General features: G+C 41.0%; 1 protein-coding gene across 5 annotated transcripts in view; it reads left to right on the forward strand.

The window, feature by feature from the left end:
* CEP89 (centrosomal protein 89) overlaps window positions 1–17,199 on the forward strand; it is a 73,618-nt gene that overhangs the window by 45,097 nt on the left and 11,322 nt on the right. For all 5 annotated transcript variants that reach the window (XM_088830979.1, XM_055412331.2, XM_055412332.2 and 2 more), the window contains 3 exons: window positions 11,610–11,777; window positions 12,327–12,468; window positions 13,879–13,968. In XM_088830979.1, coding sequence (XP_088687105.1) covers window positions 11,610–11,777; window positions 12,327–12,468; window positions 13,879–13,968 — 400 coding nt within the window. The remainder of the gene's footprint in view (window positions 1–11,609; window positions 11,778–12,326; window positions 12,469–13,878; window positions 13,969–17,199) is intronic.

Here is a 17,199-nt window from a genome sequence, read left to right on the forward strand (position 1 = left end):
AGATTAGGTTACATAATAGTACGGACAGAGTGATTACAATTTTATTTAAAAAGAAAAAAGATGTGTGTTGTGTGTGTGTGTGTGATTAAGCTGGCCAACCATCCTAGTTTGTCTCGGACCTGAGGGGTTTTTCCAGGGTGTGAGAATCTTCATGTTAACGGAGATGAATAGGATGAGTTGATCACTTCCATGTGTATATGTCTGTCTGTGTATAATTCCATATATGTGTGTAAAATTACTTATATACCATAAATTCATAGAAAATGAAATGAAAGGATGGAAAAATAACAAGAGCAGTTATCTTTGGCCTATCAGCAGTTGTGTTCTCCAAAGAAACAACCAATAGAATATATATAAGATATGTATGTGTGTGTATAGTATATATATATACATTTGGAGAGAGAAAGAGAGACTTATTTTAAGGAATTGGCTCATACAGTTGTGGGGGCTAGCAAATCCAGACTCCATAGTGCAGGCCAGCTGGCTGGAGACTCAGACTGGAAACTGAAACTGTGTCTGGAGGCAGAATTCTTTCTTTTGGGGAAGCCTAAGTTTTTACTCATAAGATCTTCAACTAATGGTATTAGGTAATCAACTGATTGAGATGTTAGTCACATCTACAAAATACCTTCACAGGAACATCTAACATTTGACCGAGCAGCTGGGCACCATAGACACATGAAACTAGCCATCATAATGAGTAAAGTAAATTTGCGTGTGTGTGTTTTCTATTTTCCAAGTGTTCTAATGCTTAGGACTCTCCAGTCAGGAAAGCTGGTTGTCAGGCCTTTACGCCGCAGGAGGGAAAGCTTTTTGCTGAGAGGCCTTGGGCTCCAAGTTGACATGTGGGGCAGGGGATAGAGGAGGGTGGAGGTGGAGAGGGGTTAGCCTGCTGGCACTATTGGAAGGGTTGGTATTTGATTGGAGAGGGAATCTAACATAGAAAGAGGGGCATGGACTCATCAGAGACAGAAGATGTGAATCCACTGAAGCTTCTGAGGCTTCAGGGCGTGTGTCCTCTGGTTGCCTCAGTTAGGGGTACTTTCCAGGCTGCTGTCATGATAGAGGGAGACCACAGATGAAAGAGGAATTATTAATTAGCAGCAGAGCAGCTGTTGAACTAGCTCCTACAGTGAGGCTGCGTCTGAGGAGAAGTTGGGAAAGGTTACACCTAAGGCAAAGGTGAGATCATGAAGAAAAGATTTTAATTTTTATAGAAAAGGGTTAAGTTGAACCTGCGCCTGGTGAGCTTCTCGGTCAGGTGCCTGTTTGATGTTCTCCTTTCCTACTGAAGGCAGTGCAGTTCATAAACCTGAAGTGACTTGCCCACATGGTCTTGCTTGTTCTACCTATTGGCAGCTGTGCCTGGAAGGAACCGTGACATAGGGAACAGCAGGAGCTTATTTTCCTAGTGAACTATCCTGTTGACTCAGAGTTAGACAGCTGGGTACACCCTGAAGCTTAGATTACTCTGTGCTTTTACTGTTGCTTAGAAAGCTTGAGCCTACTCAGCAGGGGTGATGAGAAATCAGATGTCAACCCACCTGGCTAAAGAAATTTAGCAGACTCTTTTGGGGAGAGCTGAGGTTTGCGATGACTAGTGGTGTCTGTAAAAGGCAAGTCTTTTAAAGGGCAAAGGGGCCCTGTATCCTGGAGTGAAGCTGACTATTCACATAACCCACCTACAGAGACAGAGTCCTGGCCAGCAGTCAGTGAGTAATATGCCTGCTCAGGGAGGCACCAGAAGGACAATCTCCTTATATAATACATACCAAATACTCACCTTTTCATCCTAAAATAAGAACAGAACTACTAGGCATGATGAAGCATTGGGTATAAGGGGGAAAAAATTACAGTGGAGAGAGATGTGGATAAGCAGAGAGACTCACAGCACAGGGAACTGAGATAATAAGAGGACTAAGGAGAGTCTTTTGGCTGCATTGTGCAGCTTGCGGGATCTTAGTTTCCAGACCAGGGACTGAACCCGGGCCGCAGCAGCGAAAGCCCAGAATCCCAACCACTAGGCCACCAAGGAACTCCCATGGAGAGTTTAAAAGGATAAAATGCCATGGCAAAAAAGTGTAATCATTAAATAAGAAAAATTTCAAATGACTACCAAATTTTTTAAAAAAAATCAGTAGAAGGACTGAAAGGTAAATTTGTGGATTCACTCAGAACATCAGGAAACAAACAGGAATGGAGAGAAAAAGTAATAGATGGAAGACCTATCTAAGAGGCCCAGCCTCAGATCATCAGGAATCTCAAAGAGATTAAAGAAAATGGAAAGGGAGATATTAATAGTTGAAAGGCATCCCCAGATCTCTGAAGCCCTTGATTGAGAGGACCCACAGAACCCAGCATGTGAATGAAAAAAACTCACGACGAGACACATCCGTCATCCACAAATGAATAGTAAGCTGGGACCCTAAGGGCTACGTCCCCAGGTCAGGTACACCAGGAGTAACCAGGCGTCAGTCCTCTGAAGGAAGGCCCCTTCTAAAAATGTTTCAAGGGAAGTATCCAGGACATAGAGAAAGCCAGACAGACAGTGACTCGGAACCAGTAGAAACAATAGCACATAATGATAAGAAGTCCAGGTATTAGAATCATCAAAGACTCTAAAGCAGCATATTGTGCTTTAAGAAAGAAAAGGCAAGCTCCAGATTGTCTTCAGAGAACTATAAAGCCTGACAATAGTGGGATTGAAAAGGAAGGAATAGAATTTTTAGAACTGAAAAATACAGTAACTTAAATTGCAAACTCAGTGGATGGGCATACCTACAGATTAGACACAGCTGAAGTGAAGTAGGGAACTGAAATATGTTCAAGTGAAACATAGCTCAGGGTGGGACTTCCCTGGTGGTCCAGTGGCTAAGACTTCACGCCCCCAGTGCAGGGAGCCTGGGTTCGATCCCAGGTCAGGGAACTAGATCCCACATGGCTTAACAAAGAGTTTGCATGCCACAACTAAAGATCTCACATGCCATAGCTAAGACCTGGTGCAGCCAAATTAATAAAAAATGAAGTTGGTTAAATCATCCAGAAAATGTTTTTAAAAACTCAGGAGGACATAAGAGTGTCCAGAGGTTGAGGTACCTCTAGATTGGAGACAGGAGGCAGAATGGGGGGATATATTTAATCAGAAGTAGTGGTTGGAGATAGGATATCTGAGAATCTTCCCCAATTGATGACAATACCTGGCTTATGCCAGGATGGTTTCCTTCAGAGGACTTCAGTGGCAGCAGGTGTTAACAGGGATGTTGTGGTCCCTTGAATGTTAACTTCAGGGTGCTGGATATAAGCAAACTCTGTGGAACCTAGAATGTTCTTACTAGAGAAAAGCTCTTTTAGAAATGAAGTCAAACAAAGATATTTTTCCAACCCAGAGTGAGTGTCAGTCATGCAGCAGACGTGCATTAAAGGCAGTTCTAAAATAGAAGGCATAAATCAGGAGGAAAGTAGCTCAAAGTGGGGCATCTGAGAAGGAGGATAGAACTGAGAGTAAAAGATAGTAGTAAATTTGTGGATAAATGTAAATAAACATTGATCCTATATACCAATAATGATAGTAGCTTTGGGGACTTAATACATAGAATTGAAATGCACAACAAAAACAGCATATAATTAGTGAAGTGGTAAATGGAATTTGTGTTCTAAAGTCTATCATTTAGAAGATGGATAAAGGTGTTGATTTTATTATTTGAAAATACATGTAATGAAATTTCTGGGAACAGTACGCATTTAACTTCTCAACCGGTATAGGGAAAGAATGATTTAAAAACTAATCCAAATGATGGCAAAAAAAATAACAAGTGAGAAAATAGAAAACACAAAGTAAAATATCAGATTGAAAGGCAAATATATCAGTCAGAAAAAAATTAAGTGGAGAAGTTCATCACTCATAGGTCCTGGAGGAAGTACACAGCACTCCTTGTGGGGTCATGTGGGAGGTCAGGGCAGGTGTAGGCAGAAAGAAATTGGCAGGACCTGGGGCACATGCCTTTATTAAGGTCCATGGGTGGAGTGCTTTGTGGTTTCTGGGCTAGAGCCAGAAGAGCAGAGTTTTGGTAAGCTTCAGGGGGGATGGGAAAGGATCTTACCTAAGGGTGCACAAAGGGAAGGAGGCCCTGGGAGATGGGGAAGAATGCCTATCACAAGCGTCGCTGGGGGAGTCAGGCCATGAACTTACATTGACTTGTGACTCTGCTGGCTGTTGTCTAGGGCCTGTGTTCCAGAGTGGGTCTGGTGTTACTTCAAAGCCCCTTCAGGTCTCTTGGCCACACAAAATGGGTGCCAAAGCAGCAGTGTTGTGGAGTGGTTTACCAGAACTCTCTACAGCAACTCTGTGTTGCCTTTAAGATGTACACCTCAAGCAGAAAGACACAGGAAGTTCAAAAGCAAAAGGGCACTCAAATACAAACCAAAAGAAAAGTGGTAAGTTACATGAATATCTGACAAGATAAATGCTAAGGTAAAAAAACTACTTAACAGAGAGGATCAATTCATAGGGATAACGGGTTCAGTCCATCAAGTAGATGTTTAAATTTGTATGCACTCAGAAAAAAGTTCATTCACATCAACACATTTGGAAATTTAGATGAAATGGTCACATTCCTTGAAAAATATAGCTTGTCAAAACTGATTCATAAAGAAAAAGAATACCTGAATGTTCCTTTGGTCATTAAAGAAATTGAATCCAAAGATCTTCCCTTGAAGAAAACTACAGTCTTGGATACCTTCACGAGAGAACTCTGTAAATATTCAAGGGAGGTCACTTATGATCATAAGTGACCAGTCCAGGTTCGACGCATAAATTTTCCTCTGTTCATTTCTTTGCATTTGTGCTTTTTTAATAAAATTCTTTTTAAAAAAAAAAAATATTCAAGGAGGAAATAATTCCACTCTCACATAAACCCTTGTCAAGAATAGAAGAAAAGTTCAGTTCAGTTCAGTCGCTCAGTCGTGTCCGACTCTCCGTGACCCCATGAATCACAGCACGCCAGGCCTCCCTGTCAATCCTCTCTAATTCATTTTCTGAGGTAAATACAACCTTGATGCCAAAAGTGATGGTTTAAGAAAGGAAAATTACATTTCATTTTCACTCATGCATCTAGATGTAAAAACGCTAAAATGAAAGTGAAAGTCGGTCACTCATGTCCTACTCTTTGCGACCCCATAGATTCCATGGAATTCTCCAGGCCAGAATTCTGGAGTGGGTAGCCTTTCCCTTCTCCAGGGGATCTTTCCAACCCAGGGACCACACCCAGGTCTCCCGCATTGCAGGCAGATTCTTTACCAGCTGAGCCACAAGGGAAGCCCTAAGTAAAAAGCCTCTAAAAACAGTATTAGTAATAGATATGAACTTACTTAATGGTTCTATTAAAAAATAAAACTATAGTAAATGTCACTGTTAGTGGTGAAATGTTGTACGCTTTCCTATTGAGACTGGAAACAAGACAAAGATGCCCTCTGATCCCATTTTTAAGCCACACTAACAACATTGGTTACAAAATGGAAACTAGTGTACATGGCAAGAAAAACGTTAAAAAGTTTGGGAAGAAGGAAATAACAGTGTCATTATTCATGGGTGATATAATTCCATACATAGAAAACAAATTACAAATATATCACTAGAAATAATAATGGATTTTTGCACTGCAGTAATCAAAACAGCATAGTAAGGACTTCCCTGGCAGTCTGTTGGTTACGAATCCACCGCCAATGCAGGGGAGGTGGGTTCAATCCCTGGTCTTAGAAGATCCCACATGCCGTGGGGCAATTAAGACCATGTGCCACAACTCCTGAGCCTGCATTCCAGGGCTGTAACGACTGACCTTGTGTGCTGCAGCTGCTGAAACCACCGCAATGAGAAGCCAACTCGCAACAACTGGAGAAAGCCTGCACACGGCAACAGAGACCTAGCACCGCCAAAAATAAATAAATACAGCATGGGCCTGGCAGAGAAAAAGACGCGAATCAGTGGAAAAGAACAGAGATCCCAGAAATAAACCCACACACCTACAGTCACTTAATCTTCGACAGGGGAGGCAAGAATATGCAATAGAGAAAACCTGGCCTCTTCAGTAAGCGGTGGTGATGAGGTGGATAGCCACATGTAAATCAATGAAGTTGGAACACATGCTCTCACCATATACAAACTGTATACCTATGGCTGATTCATGTTGAGGTCTGACAGAAAACAACAAAATTCTATAAAGCAATGATCTTTCAATTAAAAATAAAAAAAGAAAAAAAAACTCAAAATGGTTTAAGGACTTAAACATAAGATGTGACACCATAAAACTCCTGGAAGAGAACATCAGTTCAGTTCAGTCGCTCAGTCGTGTCCAACTCTTTGCGACCCCATGAATCACAGCACACCTGGCCTCCCTGTCCATGACCAACTCCTGGAGTTCACTCAAACTCATGTCCATCGAGTTGGTGATGCCGTCCAGCCATCTCATCCTCTGTCGTCCCCTTCTCCTCCTGCCCCCAATCCCTCCCAGCATCAGAGTCTTTTCCAGTGAGTCAACTCTTCACATGAGGTGGCCAGAGTATTGGCGTTTCACAGGTAAAACATTCTCCAACATAAATCGTACCAGTGTTCTCTTAGATCAGTCTCCCAAAGGCAATAGAAATAAAAACAAAAATAAACAAATGAGACCTAATCAAACTTTCAAGCTTTACCACAATGAAGGAAACCATGCATGCATGCTCAGTTGCTTCAGGCATGTCCAGCTTTTTGCAACCCCATGGACTGTAACCCGCCAGGCTTCTCTGTCCATGGGATTCTCCAGGCAAGAATACTGGAGTGGGTTGCCACTCCCTCCTTCAGGGGATCTTCGTATCCAGGAATTGAACCTGCATCTCCTGCATTGCAGGGGGATTTGTTACTGCTGAGCCACCAAGGAAGACCCACAAGCAAAATGAAAAGACATTCTACAGAATGGGAGAAAATATTTGCAAACGATGCGACCACAAAGGCTTAGTTTCCAGAATAAATGAACAGCTCATGCATCTCAATAGCAAAAACAACAACAAAAACCAATTGAAAACCAGGCAGAAGACCTAAAGAGACGTTTCTCCAAGAAGATGTACAGATAGCCAGTATTCACATGAGACCTTGTTCAACGTTGCTAATTTCGAGAAGTACAAATCGAAACTACAGTGAGGTATCACCTCATGCTGGTCAGAATGGCTGTCATTAAAAATTCTACAAGTAACAAATGCTGGAGAGGGTGTGGAGAAAGGGAACCCTTCTACCCTGTTGGTGGGAATGTAAGTTGGTTCAGCCACTGTGGAAAACATGGAAGTTCCTCAGAAAACTAAAAATAGAATTACCATATGATCCAGCAATCCCACTCCTGGGCGTGTATCCAGACAAAACTATAATTCAAAAAGATACACGCACCCCTATGTTCATAGCAGCACTGTTCACAACATCCAAGACATTGAAACAACCTAAATGCCCATCAGTAGATGAATGGATAAAAATGAGGCAGTACATATAGTTAGGTTGATGCGAACGTAATTGTGGTTTCGGACTGTGAATTTTAAATCATCATAACTAGGCTCAAACACATCTTTATCAAAAATAGGAATCGTTAAAATCAACACATTTTTGCCAATGAGAAATAAGTTTGTTCCTGTAGCATAAAAATCCGTGCAGAATGCAGCGAACTCCTGGAAAGCATTTCCTGGTAGTTGTGGAAGCATTTTCCCTCCAAAAAGTTGTCAGGATGCTTGAAGAAGTGGTAATCGGTTGGCCAAAGAGGTCAGGTGAATATGGCGGATGAATCAAAACTTTGTAGCCCAATTCGCTCAGCTCTTGAGGTGTCAGTTGTGTGACGTGTGGTTAGACATTGTTGTGGAAAAGAATTAGGCCCTTTCTTTTGACCGGTACAGCTGTTGCAGTTTTCAGTGCATCGCGAAGAGTCAGACACGACTGAGCGACTTCACTTTCATACGTTGGAGAAGGAAATGGCAACCCACTCCAGTTTTCTTGCCTGCAGAGTCCCAGGGATGGGGGAGCCTGGTGGGCTTCCGTCTGTGGGGTTACAGAGAGTCGGACATGACTGAAGTGACTTAGCAGCAGCAGCAACATCGATTTGCTGAGCATAATTCTCAGATGTAATGGTTTCACTGAGATTCAGAAAGCTGTAGTGGATCAGACAGGAAGCAGACCACCAGACAGTGGCCGTGAGCTTTTTTTGGTGCAAGTTTGGCTTTGGGAAGTGCTTTGGAGCTTCTTTCAGTCCAACCACTGAGCTGGTCATCACTGGTTGCCTATAAGATCCACTTTTCATCACAGTCCAATCGAAAAATAGTTCATTGTTGTTGCGTGGAGTAAAAGAAGATGACACTTCAAAACAACCATTTTTAAAAATTTTCAGTCAGCTCACAAGACACCCACTTACCAAGTTTTTCCACCTTTCCAATATGCTTCAAATGCTGAACAACTGCAGAATGGTTGATGTTGAGTTCTTCAGTGACTTCTCGTGTGGTTGTAAGAGGATCAGCTTTGATGACGCTTTCACTTGTTCATTGTCATCTTCCGATGGCCGGCCACTACACTCCTCATCTTCAAGGCCATTGTCTCCTTCACAGAACTTCTTGAACCACTACTGCATTGAACTTTCGTTAGCAGTTCTGGGCCAAATGCATTGCTGATGTTGTGAGTTGTCTCTCTTGCTTTATGACCCATTTTGAATGCAAATAAGAAAATAGCTCGAATTTGCTTTTTTTCTAACATCTCTTCTATGGTCTATAATAAATATAAAATAAACAGCAAGTAATAAGTCATTAGCAAAAAACGTAAAGCAAGAAATGCACATCAAAATGATGTAGAACGTAACCACGTTTAAGAATGTATTCTGATGTCAAATGGCAAAGTTCAGCAATACAAAGCCACAATTACTTTTGTACCAACCTAATGCAGGGGACTACTACTCAGTCATAAAAATTTAACAAAATAACTCCATTTGCAGCAATATAGATGCAACTGGATAAGTGAAGTCAGTCAGAAAGATAAATACCATATGATATCACTTATATGTGAACTCTAAAATATAACACGAACTTATTAAGAAACCGAAACAGAATCACAGACATAGAAAACAGACTCTTGGTTGCCAAGGGGGAAGGGAGTGGAAGAGGGATGGATTTTAAGTTTGGGGTTTCAGATGCACACTTCTATTTATAGAATGGATAAATAAAGTCCTACTGCATAGCACAGGGAACTATATTCAATATCCTGTGATAAAGCATAACAGAAAGAATATGAAAAAGAATGTGTGTGTATACACACACATACACACGCATACATACATATATGTCTGAGTCATTTGCTGTAGAACAATAATTAACACGTTACAAATCAACTATACTTCAGTTGAAAATAAATAATCGTGAACTCTTGCAAAGTTGGTAGAAACAATTTATAAAAAATTAATTATAAGGGACTTCCCTGGTGGTCCAGGGACTAAGACTGCACTCCCAATGCAGGGGGCCCAAGTTCAATCCCTGGTCAGGGAACTGGATCCCAAATGCCTCAACTAAAGATCCTGCATGCCACAACTAAGACTCCTGTGCAGCCAAATAAATGAAAAATATTTTCTAAAAATTTAATCATATTTCTTTGCAGGAATAAATATATGGAAAATGACATTTTGAAGAAGAATCCCTCCCAGCCCCCAAAAAAGGGAAGGAGGAAGGGAGGTACTATTAACAAAGCCTCACAAATAGGAATAGAAAGATTCACAGTACTTCTATTGGAAAAAATCATGAAACGCTATTGATAATTTCACTGGGTAAAGAATGCCAAGTTGATGGGTTTTTGCTTTTGGAGTCTTTTCCCTTCAGTTTACAGATGTTCTCCATGTGAAATGCTACGTTTTACTTTTTTCTAAGTTTGCTCCGTTAAGCAATGCCCCAGTAAACTTTCTTGTGCAGATAAATCAGTTTCCCTAAATGTACAGGTAAAGGTGGCATTGTTTGGCCATAGAGTAAATGAACGGCTTAGATGTTGACGTATTGTTCTCTGAGGTAGCTGTGCATGCCCACCAGCACTTTCCCAGCATTTCCTGTGGTCTTTGGTTGCTCTTCATTATGAACTTTTTGACTGATTTTGTGAACTTACTGATTTTGCTACCAAGTGAACGATGAAAAACACTTTTAAATAAAATTCTAAAATCCAAACAAAAAACAGCCAAGAACCAGGAGGGAAAGATGGAAGGAAGGGGTGGTTAGGAAGTTTGGGATCCACATGTACACACTGCTGTATTTAGAATGGATAGCAAACAAGGACCTACTTTATAGCACAGGGAACTCGAACTCTGCTCAGTGTTATGTGGCAGCCTGGATAGGACAGGAGTTTGCGGGGGAATGGATACATGTATATCTATGGCTGTGTCCTTTTGCTGTCTTCCTGAAGCTGTCCCATTGTTAATCTTCTTTACTCCAATATAAAATAAAAAGTTTATTCAAAAAAAAAAACAGCAAAGAAAAAGATAAAAGGTGAGTTTAATTCAAACCTCAGTTCTGTGGGTTTTGTCCAGGTGTGTCCTCTGCTCTTTGACTAACTAAAACTAGTCAACTAGAAAACAGTGGAAAACTGGAAACTATTTAGAAAATTACTGACTGTTTAGGCAGCCAACTCAGGCTGAAGTCATTGAAATTGTGTGGCAAGTGAGGCAGACCCCAAACAGATGCAGTGTGAGGCTTGTTCACTAGCCAGCCAGCCCGACATGGTACCCAAAGAGACTCCGTGGTAGCCGGAGAGACCCCATCTCTAGGCATGCCTCTGGGTGTGTGGCCATACCTATTCATTCTTGGTTATTTCAGGAAAATTGAGCCAGAAAACCAGTGAAGGAACAACTCTTCTCTCAAGCATCATTTTGCCAGAATTATATACTATTTGTATGCCCTCCTTGTTTTATTGTTTATCAGAAAAACATAATTATTTAAGTCTGAAGTAAAATTTGTTTTAGCCTTAGGGTTTGAGGGAGGGGCAATTACAACTGTGTTAAAAAGAGAGCTGTCTTAAATTCTCTCTGAAAGGAGTAGAGTATTTGCTGCTATTGTTCAGTCGCTCAGTTGTGTCCGACTCTTTGCGACCCGTGGACTGTTAGCACGCCAGGCTTCTGGAGTTTGCTCAAGCTCATGTCCATTAAGTCAGTGATGCCATCCAACCATCTCATCCTCTGTCGTCCCCTTCTCCTCCTGCCTTCAGTCTTTCCCAGCATCAGGGTCTTTTCCAATGGGTTGGCTCTTCGTTCGCATCAGGTGGCCAAAGTATTAGAGCTTCAGCTTCAGCATTAGTCCTTCCAGTGAATATTCGGGGTTGATTTTCTTTCAGTATATATACATACACGGAGACATGAACAAAAACGGTGAGCAGAAAAAGGGGTGAGATCATTACCATCAGAGGAGTACGTCCACAGCCAGGCCCTCTCTGCTGCCCTCCAGGAACTCCCCACCAGCTCCCCCAGGGGCCGCCTGAGGCTGTTCCGACAGAGGCCTCCAAAGGACCCACCCAGGCTGCCTGGCAGTGGTTACCTCATTTAACCTCACTGTACTGTATTCAAGCTTGTGATATTTTTGCCCATCAGCCAGTTGCAGAAAGAAGAAGAGAAAGAAAATGCTGAGATGGAAGAGTTGATGGAAAAGCTGGCAGCCCTGCAAGTGCAGAAAAAGAGCCTGCTCTTAGAGAAGAAAAATCTGATGGCTAAAAACAAGGCACTGGAAGCTGAACTTGAAAAGGCACAGAAAATAAATAGGTGGGTTTTTTTTTTTTCTCTTAAACTGTTTTTTTTTTAATAGTTAAAAAAAGACCATTGAATATTCTATTTCATATTCTTTATCTTTTCTTTTTCTCATATTGGCAATGAAATGGAAAGGGATAAATGAGATTATTAAATATCAAAATATAAAATATGACCAGCGTTATAATGATGACCCTTAAGAATCTGAAATTTCTTGAAGTTCTTTACTAAGTGTTTCCCGAAAGTCTAATCCAGGGATTACTGGGTTTCTTTTTCACAAATAACTTTTAAAGAACACAAGCCAAAAAATTGATATAATATTAACCTGTTACTTGTGTTAAACATTTTTCAGTTTCTGTTGTCTTGAAGTCAATAGTTAATGCTTCCTTTAAAATTAAATTCAGGTACCTATTCTTATTTTGAAACCTCATGGAAGATTTAGGTTGGTGAAGAATACACTTAAATGCTCACATACTTGCTGTTTTTATAATGCAGATATTCACTGTGCCCTGGCCATGCAGGCTAATACATTTTTTTATTCCACCGTTTGGGGGAACTCTCTAGGAGATCTCAAAAGAAAATTGATATCCTCAAAAAGCAGGTGGAAAAAGCCATGAAGAATGAAATGTCTGCTCACCAGTACCTGGCAAATCTTGTTGGCCTGGCAGAGAATGTGACCCAGGAGCGTGACAATCTTGTGTTTTTGGTAAGTTTCCTCATATGCACTGCAACTGAGAACCTGGCACAGCCAAGTAAATAAATACTTTAAAAACCAGGTTTAAAAGAAAAGAATTCTATATGTGTTCAATAGAATTCATCCCAGTGACACAGTTTAAAGGGGCACAAAGAAGCAGCTACAACAGGAGTACTCACCCCTACTTTATCCTGTCCAGGGCCTTGTGAGAGCCCCTTATATCTTACTTTATTGACACTGGCATCTTCATTTCTAGTCCTGCCTTTAGGATGGGTTTTCCATGTGACTTGTGGCAAGTTTTATTACCTGGGTCTTAGTTTAACTTTCTAGAAAATCAATTGACACTATTATCCTACCTTAGAAGGAATGCTCACCTTTACTTCTTAAAATATTTTTACCATTTGAAACAGTTAATTTATGATACGTAGAAGTTTATGTCCCATCTGGGTATTAATCTAAATCATTCCACTTTAGTGGCATCCCTCTTGGATCTCCTGCCTGTCACATTTGGTTTGGAGAATGGCATTGTGCCTTCATCCTGTTACCCTTAATTTTGTTAATTACTCAAATAGTCAAGTGAGAAGTTTATTTGCTGTTGGGGTCCTTTAATGGACCAGAACCTGGTGGTCCAGAGTCTACGATAAGAAAGTGAAAGAGAGAGCCAGAGGGAGGGGGAAAGAGAGAGAGAAAGACCCAAGCTCTGATGGAGCAAAGGTGCTTTAATGGTCTTTCTGTGAGTATATATAGGCTGTTGTACGAGAAATTTCTTTCAACAATGGTAAAGATCAGAAAACCAAATGTACAGCACCCGTTACCAAGGGAACAAGGGATTAATAATGGTCACGAGGTCAGGAGACAATCCATATCTCAAGAAAGAGGATCGAGACTAAGCAGTTCTGTCGTAAAGAGAATGTTTACTGAAGGAGATTGAAGCCTGTCTCATATCATTACCTCAGTCCTGGGAGTGGCTTGCTGCTCCACTGGTTTCTGACAACAGAAACTAATAAGGAACAGAGGATTTATGAGAAACAGCACATAGGAACCCTCCTGTTAAACATTCCCTGACAATTTGCATCTTGGCACTTACTCCTTGGATGTGATGGAAGGAATGGTATATTCCCCGAGAATAGAAAAGGTGCTGAAAGTTTACATCCCCCTTGTTTGAGGGATTTGGATTTTCCATTGGGTCCAGGAGGGGCATCCAGCGTGCCATTCTTGGCTCTGCCGCGCCCCCCCCCCCTCAGCTATTGGTCCAAGTTCTGCCCACAGCCCTCACACAGGGGTTAGGGATCTGGAGATGGGAAGTGGCAGAATGGTAATACTCTTTATAATAATACTCTTAGCAGAAGAATGTTTTAATATTTTAAATTTTCTATTAAACTAAGAGCGCTTTGTTGTTTTTCTTTTTGCTTTACTCCATAGGCTAAATGTTTAGAAAGTGAGAACCATGGAGTTCGCAACAGAATCACGGAATACCATATTAACTTGGGAAGGTTGAAAGAGAAAATGAAGGTACGCAGACGTTTAGCCAATTTCACATGGGAACTGGCTACCAGGGGTCAGATTTCTGTGTTTAAGAAAATGACCCATTTTGCATACATGTTTCACTAATCATCCACAGAGTAAAGCAGTTTTGGTTTCTCTGGCAGAAACAGTAATTCTTAAAAGTTTTTATTCTTAAACTTCAAAAAATTTTTATACTTTTACTACTGTATAACATTTCAATGAATATCCTCTTATACAACTAACTTTATTTTAAAATCTGCTCAATGGTTTCCTTTGCAAAGGAAGGGGATTTTAGGATCTCGTGGGATGAACATTTGGACTTCTGAAATCAACAACTCTCCGGTGCTAGCAGCATAATGGCTGTGGTTTGGGAGTTTACCATCATCTGGACTCACAGAGTAATCTGACTAATGGGTTTGGACTGTTTCTCATCAGAACCTAATCCACCAGCTCAATTTATTTATCCACCATTGCTGTAACAATAATCTGCTCTGGCCATCTGTTGTCAATAGCACCGTTGTCCCTCAAGTATCTCTACATCCTTAATACAGGCCCCACCTTTGCCCCTGACCTCTCTACCACTCCACATTGGTCCACCATGCCCCTGAATACTGATGTTTCAGAACCAGTAAATCCTCTGAATCTTTAGCTTTCCTCTAGCATTTTCTTGATCTTTTATTTTTTTTTACTTTTTATTTTGTGTCGGGGTATAGCCAATTAATAATGTTGTGAACAGTGAAGGGACTCAGCCACACATATACGTGTATCCGTCCTCCCCCAAACTCCCCTCCCACCCTGGCTGCCACATAACATTGAGCAGAGTTCCATGTGGTTGCTATACAGTAGGTCCTTATTTTTATCCATTTCAAGTCTAGCAGTGTGTCCAGGCAACCATGAGTTCATCTCTAAGTCTGTGAGTCTCTTTCTGTTTTGTAAGTTAATTTGTATCACTTCTTTTTAGATTCCGCATATAAGGCTTGTCATATGATATTTCTCCTTCTCTGTCTGACTTACTTCATTCCATAAGATCTCTCTAGGTCCATCCATGTTGCTGCAAGTGACACTGTTTCATTCTGAGTAATATTCCACTGTATATATGTACCGCTTCTTCTTTATCCACTCCTCTGTCGATGGACATTTAGGTTGCTTCCGTATCTTGGCTGTTGTAAACAGTGCTGCAGTGAACACTGGGGTGCATGTATCCTTTTCTCCAGATATGGGCCCAGGAGTGGGATTGCAGGGTCACATGGTAGCTCTATTTTTAGTTTTTTAAGAAACCTCCATATTGTTCTCCATAGTGGCTATACCAATTTACATTCCCACCAACAGTGCAGAAGGGTTCCATTCTCTCCACACCCTCTCCAGCATTTGTTGTTTGTGGATTTTTTGATGATAGCCATTCTGGTTGGTGTGAGGTGGTGATATTTCATTTTAGTTTTGACTTGCATTTCTCTAATGATTAGCAGTGTTGAACATCTTTTCATGTGCTTCTTGGCCATCTGTGTGCCTTCTTTGGAGAAATGTCTATTTAGGTCTTCTGGCCATTTGTTGGTTGGGTTGTCTGTTTTCATGCTGTTAAGCATCATGAGCTGTTTGTAGATTTTGGAGACTAATCCCTTGGTGTTCACATCATTTGTGAATATTTTCTCCCAATTTGTGGGTTGTCTTTTCATTTTATTGTTTCCTTTGCTGTGCAAAAGCTTTTGAGTTAAAGTAGGTTCCATTTGTTTATTTTTTTATTTCCATAACTCAGGGAGATGGATTGAAAAAGACATTGTTGAAATTTATGTAAACTTTTCTGACATAAATGAAGAGTTGAATCTATGTCTTGAAAGGAAAACTGACCCAGGGTGGACCTAGAAAATTGACACCAAGACCTGTGACTTCAAGATAAAGAAAAATTAACTTGGGAAATTCCCTGGTGGCCCAGTGGTTAGGACTCTGCATTTCCACTTCAGGGGGCTCAGGTTCAATCCCTGCTTGGGAAAGTAAGATCCAGAGCTGCTTGACATGACCAAAAAAAAAAAAAGAAGAAGGAGAAAAAATACCTTGGACATCCAGGCAAAAGATCAAGACAAAAAAAAAAAAAGTTATGGTGACTTCACACTTCTCAACAGCAACATCGTATGCCAGAGAGCAGTGGAATTCTATCTATGCATACTCAAGGATGTTACACTCAACCAGGCTGCTCACAGATAGTTTTGACCATGTAAGAATTCTGGGAACATTTTTTTTTTTCATAAACCTTTCCTAAGGATCAATCAACTTGAGTTCAGCCAAGAAATAATCGGGCAGATTTCAGAAAAGTACTGCGCATGAGCAAAGAATGTATTTAACTGTGAACAAGACTTTTAGAAAGCAGGAGTAAGGCTGATGCAATAAAATATAGCGATAATACGACCTGACAATGTAGAAATAATACAAGCAAGGAAAAAGTGATAGGTGGATGGGGAAGAAAGATAGAAAATAGAATGCACTTGCTGATTGCTCTATCTGTAATAACTAAGAGGTCAAAGGTTATGGTTTAAAGATGAAAAATAAGGACTTCCCTGGTGGTCCAGTGGTTAGGAATCTGCCTGCCAATGCAGGGGACGCAAGTTTCATCCCTGGACCCAGAAGATTCCACGTGCTACAGGGCGACTAAGCCAGGCTGCAAGTACTGAGCCCACACTCTGGAGCCCTCGTGCCACAACAAGAGAAGCCACCACAATGAGGCCTGAGCACTGTAGCTAGAGAGTAGCACCCGCTTGCCACAACTGGAGAAAGCCCACACTCAGCAGTGAAGACCCAGCACAGCCAGAAACAAATAAATAGCATGAGTGGACCTAGAGATTGTCATAGAGTGAAGCAAGTCAGACAGAGAAGGATAGCTATCCTGTGACATCCCTTAAATGTGGAATCTAAAAAGAAACGACACGAATGTACTTACTTACCAGAGACTCACAGACTCAGAGAACAAACTTACGGTTGCCTGTACACACTGCTGTATTTAAACTGGATAACCAAAAAGGACCTACTGTGTAACACAGGGAACTCTGCTCAATGTTATGTGACAGCCTGGATGGGAGTGAAATTTGGGGGAGAATGGATACATGTATATGTATGGCTGAGGCCCTTCTGCTATTCACCTGAAATTATCACAACATTGTTAATAAGCTATACCCCAATACAAAATAAAAAGTTTAAAAAATAAATAGAATGAGGAGAATAATGAAAAAATAAATAAAAGTAGAAAAT

This window comes from Moschus berezovskii, chromosome 22, assembly GCF_049115385.1.
Source record: "Moschus berezovskii isolate FMDL1 chromosome 22, NW_MosBer_1.0, whole genome shotgun sequence".
Lineage (NCBI taxonomy): Eukaryota > Metazoa > Chordata > Mammalia > Artiodactyla > Moschidae > Moschus > Moschus berezovskii.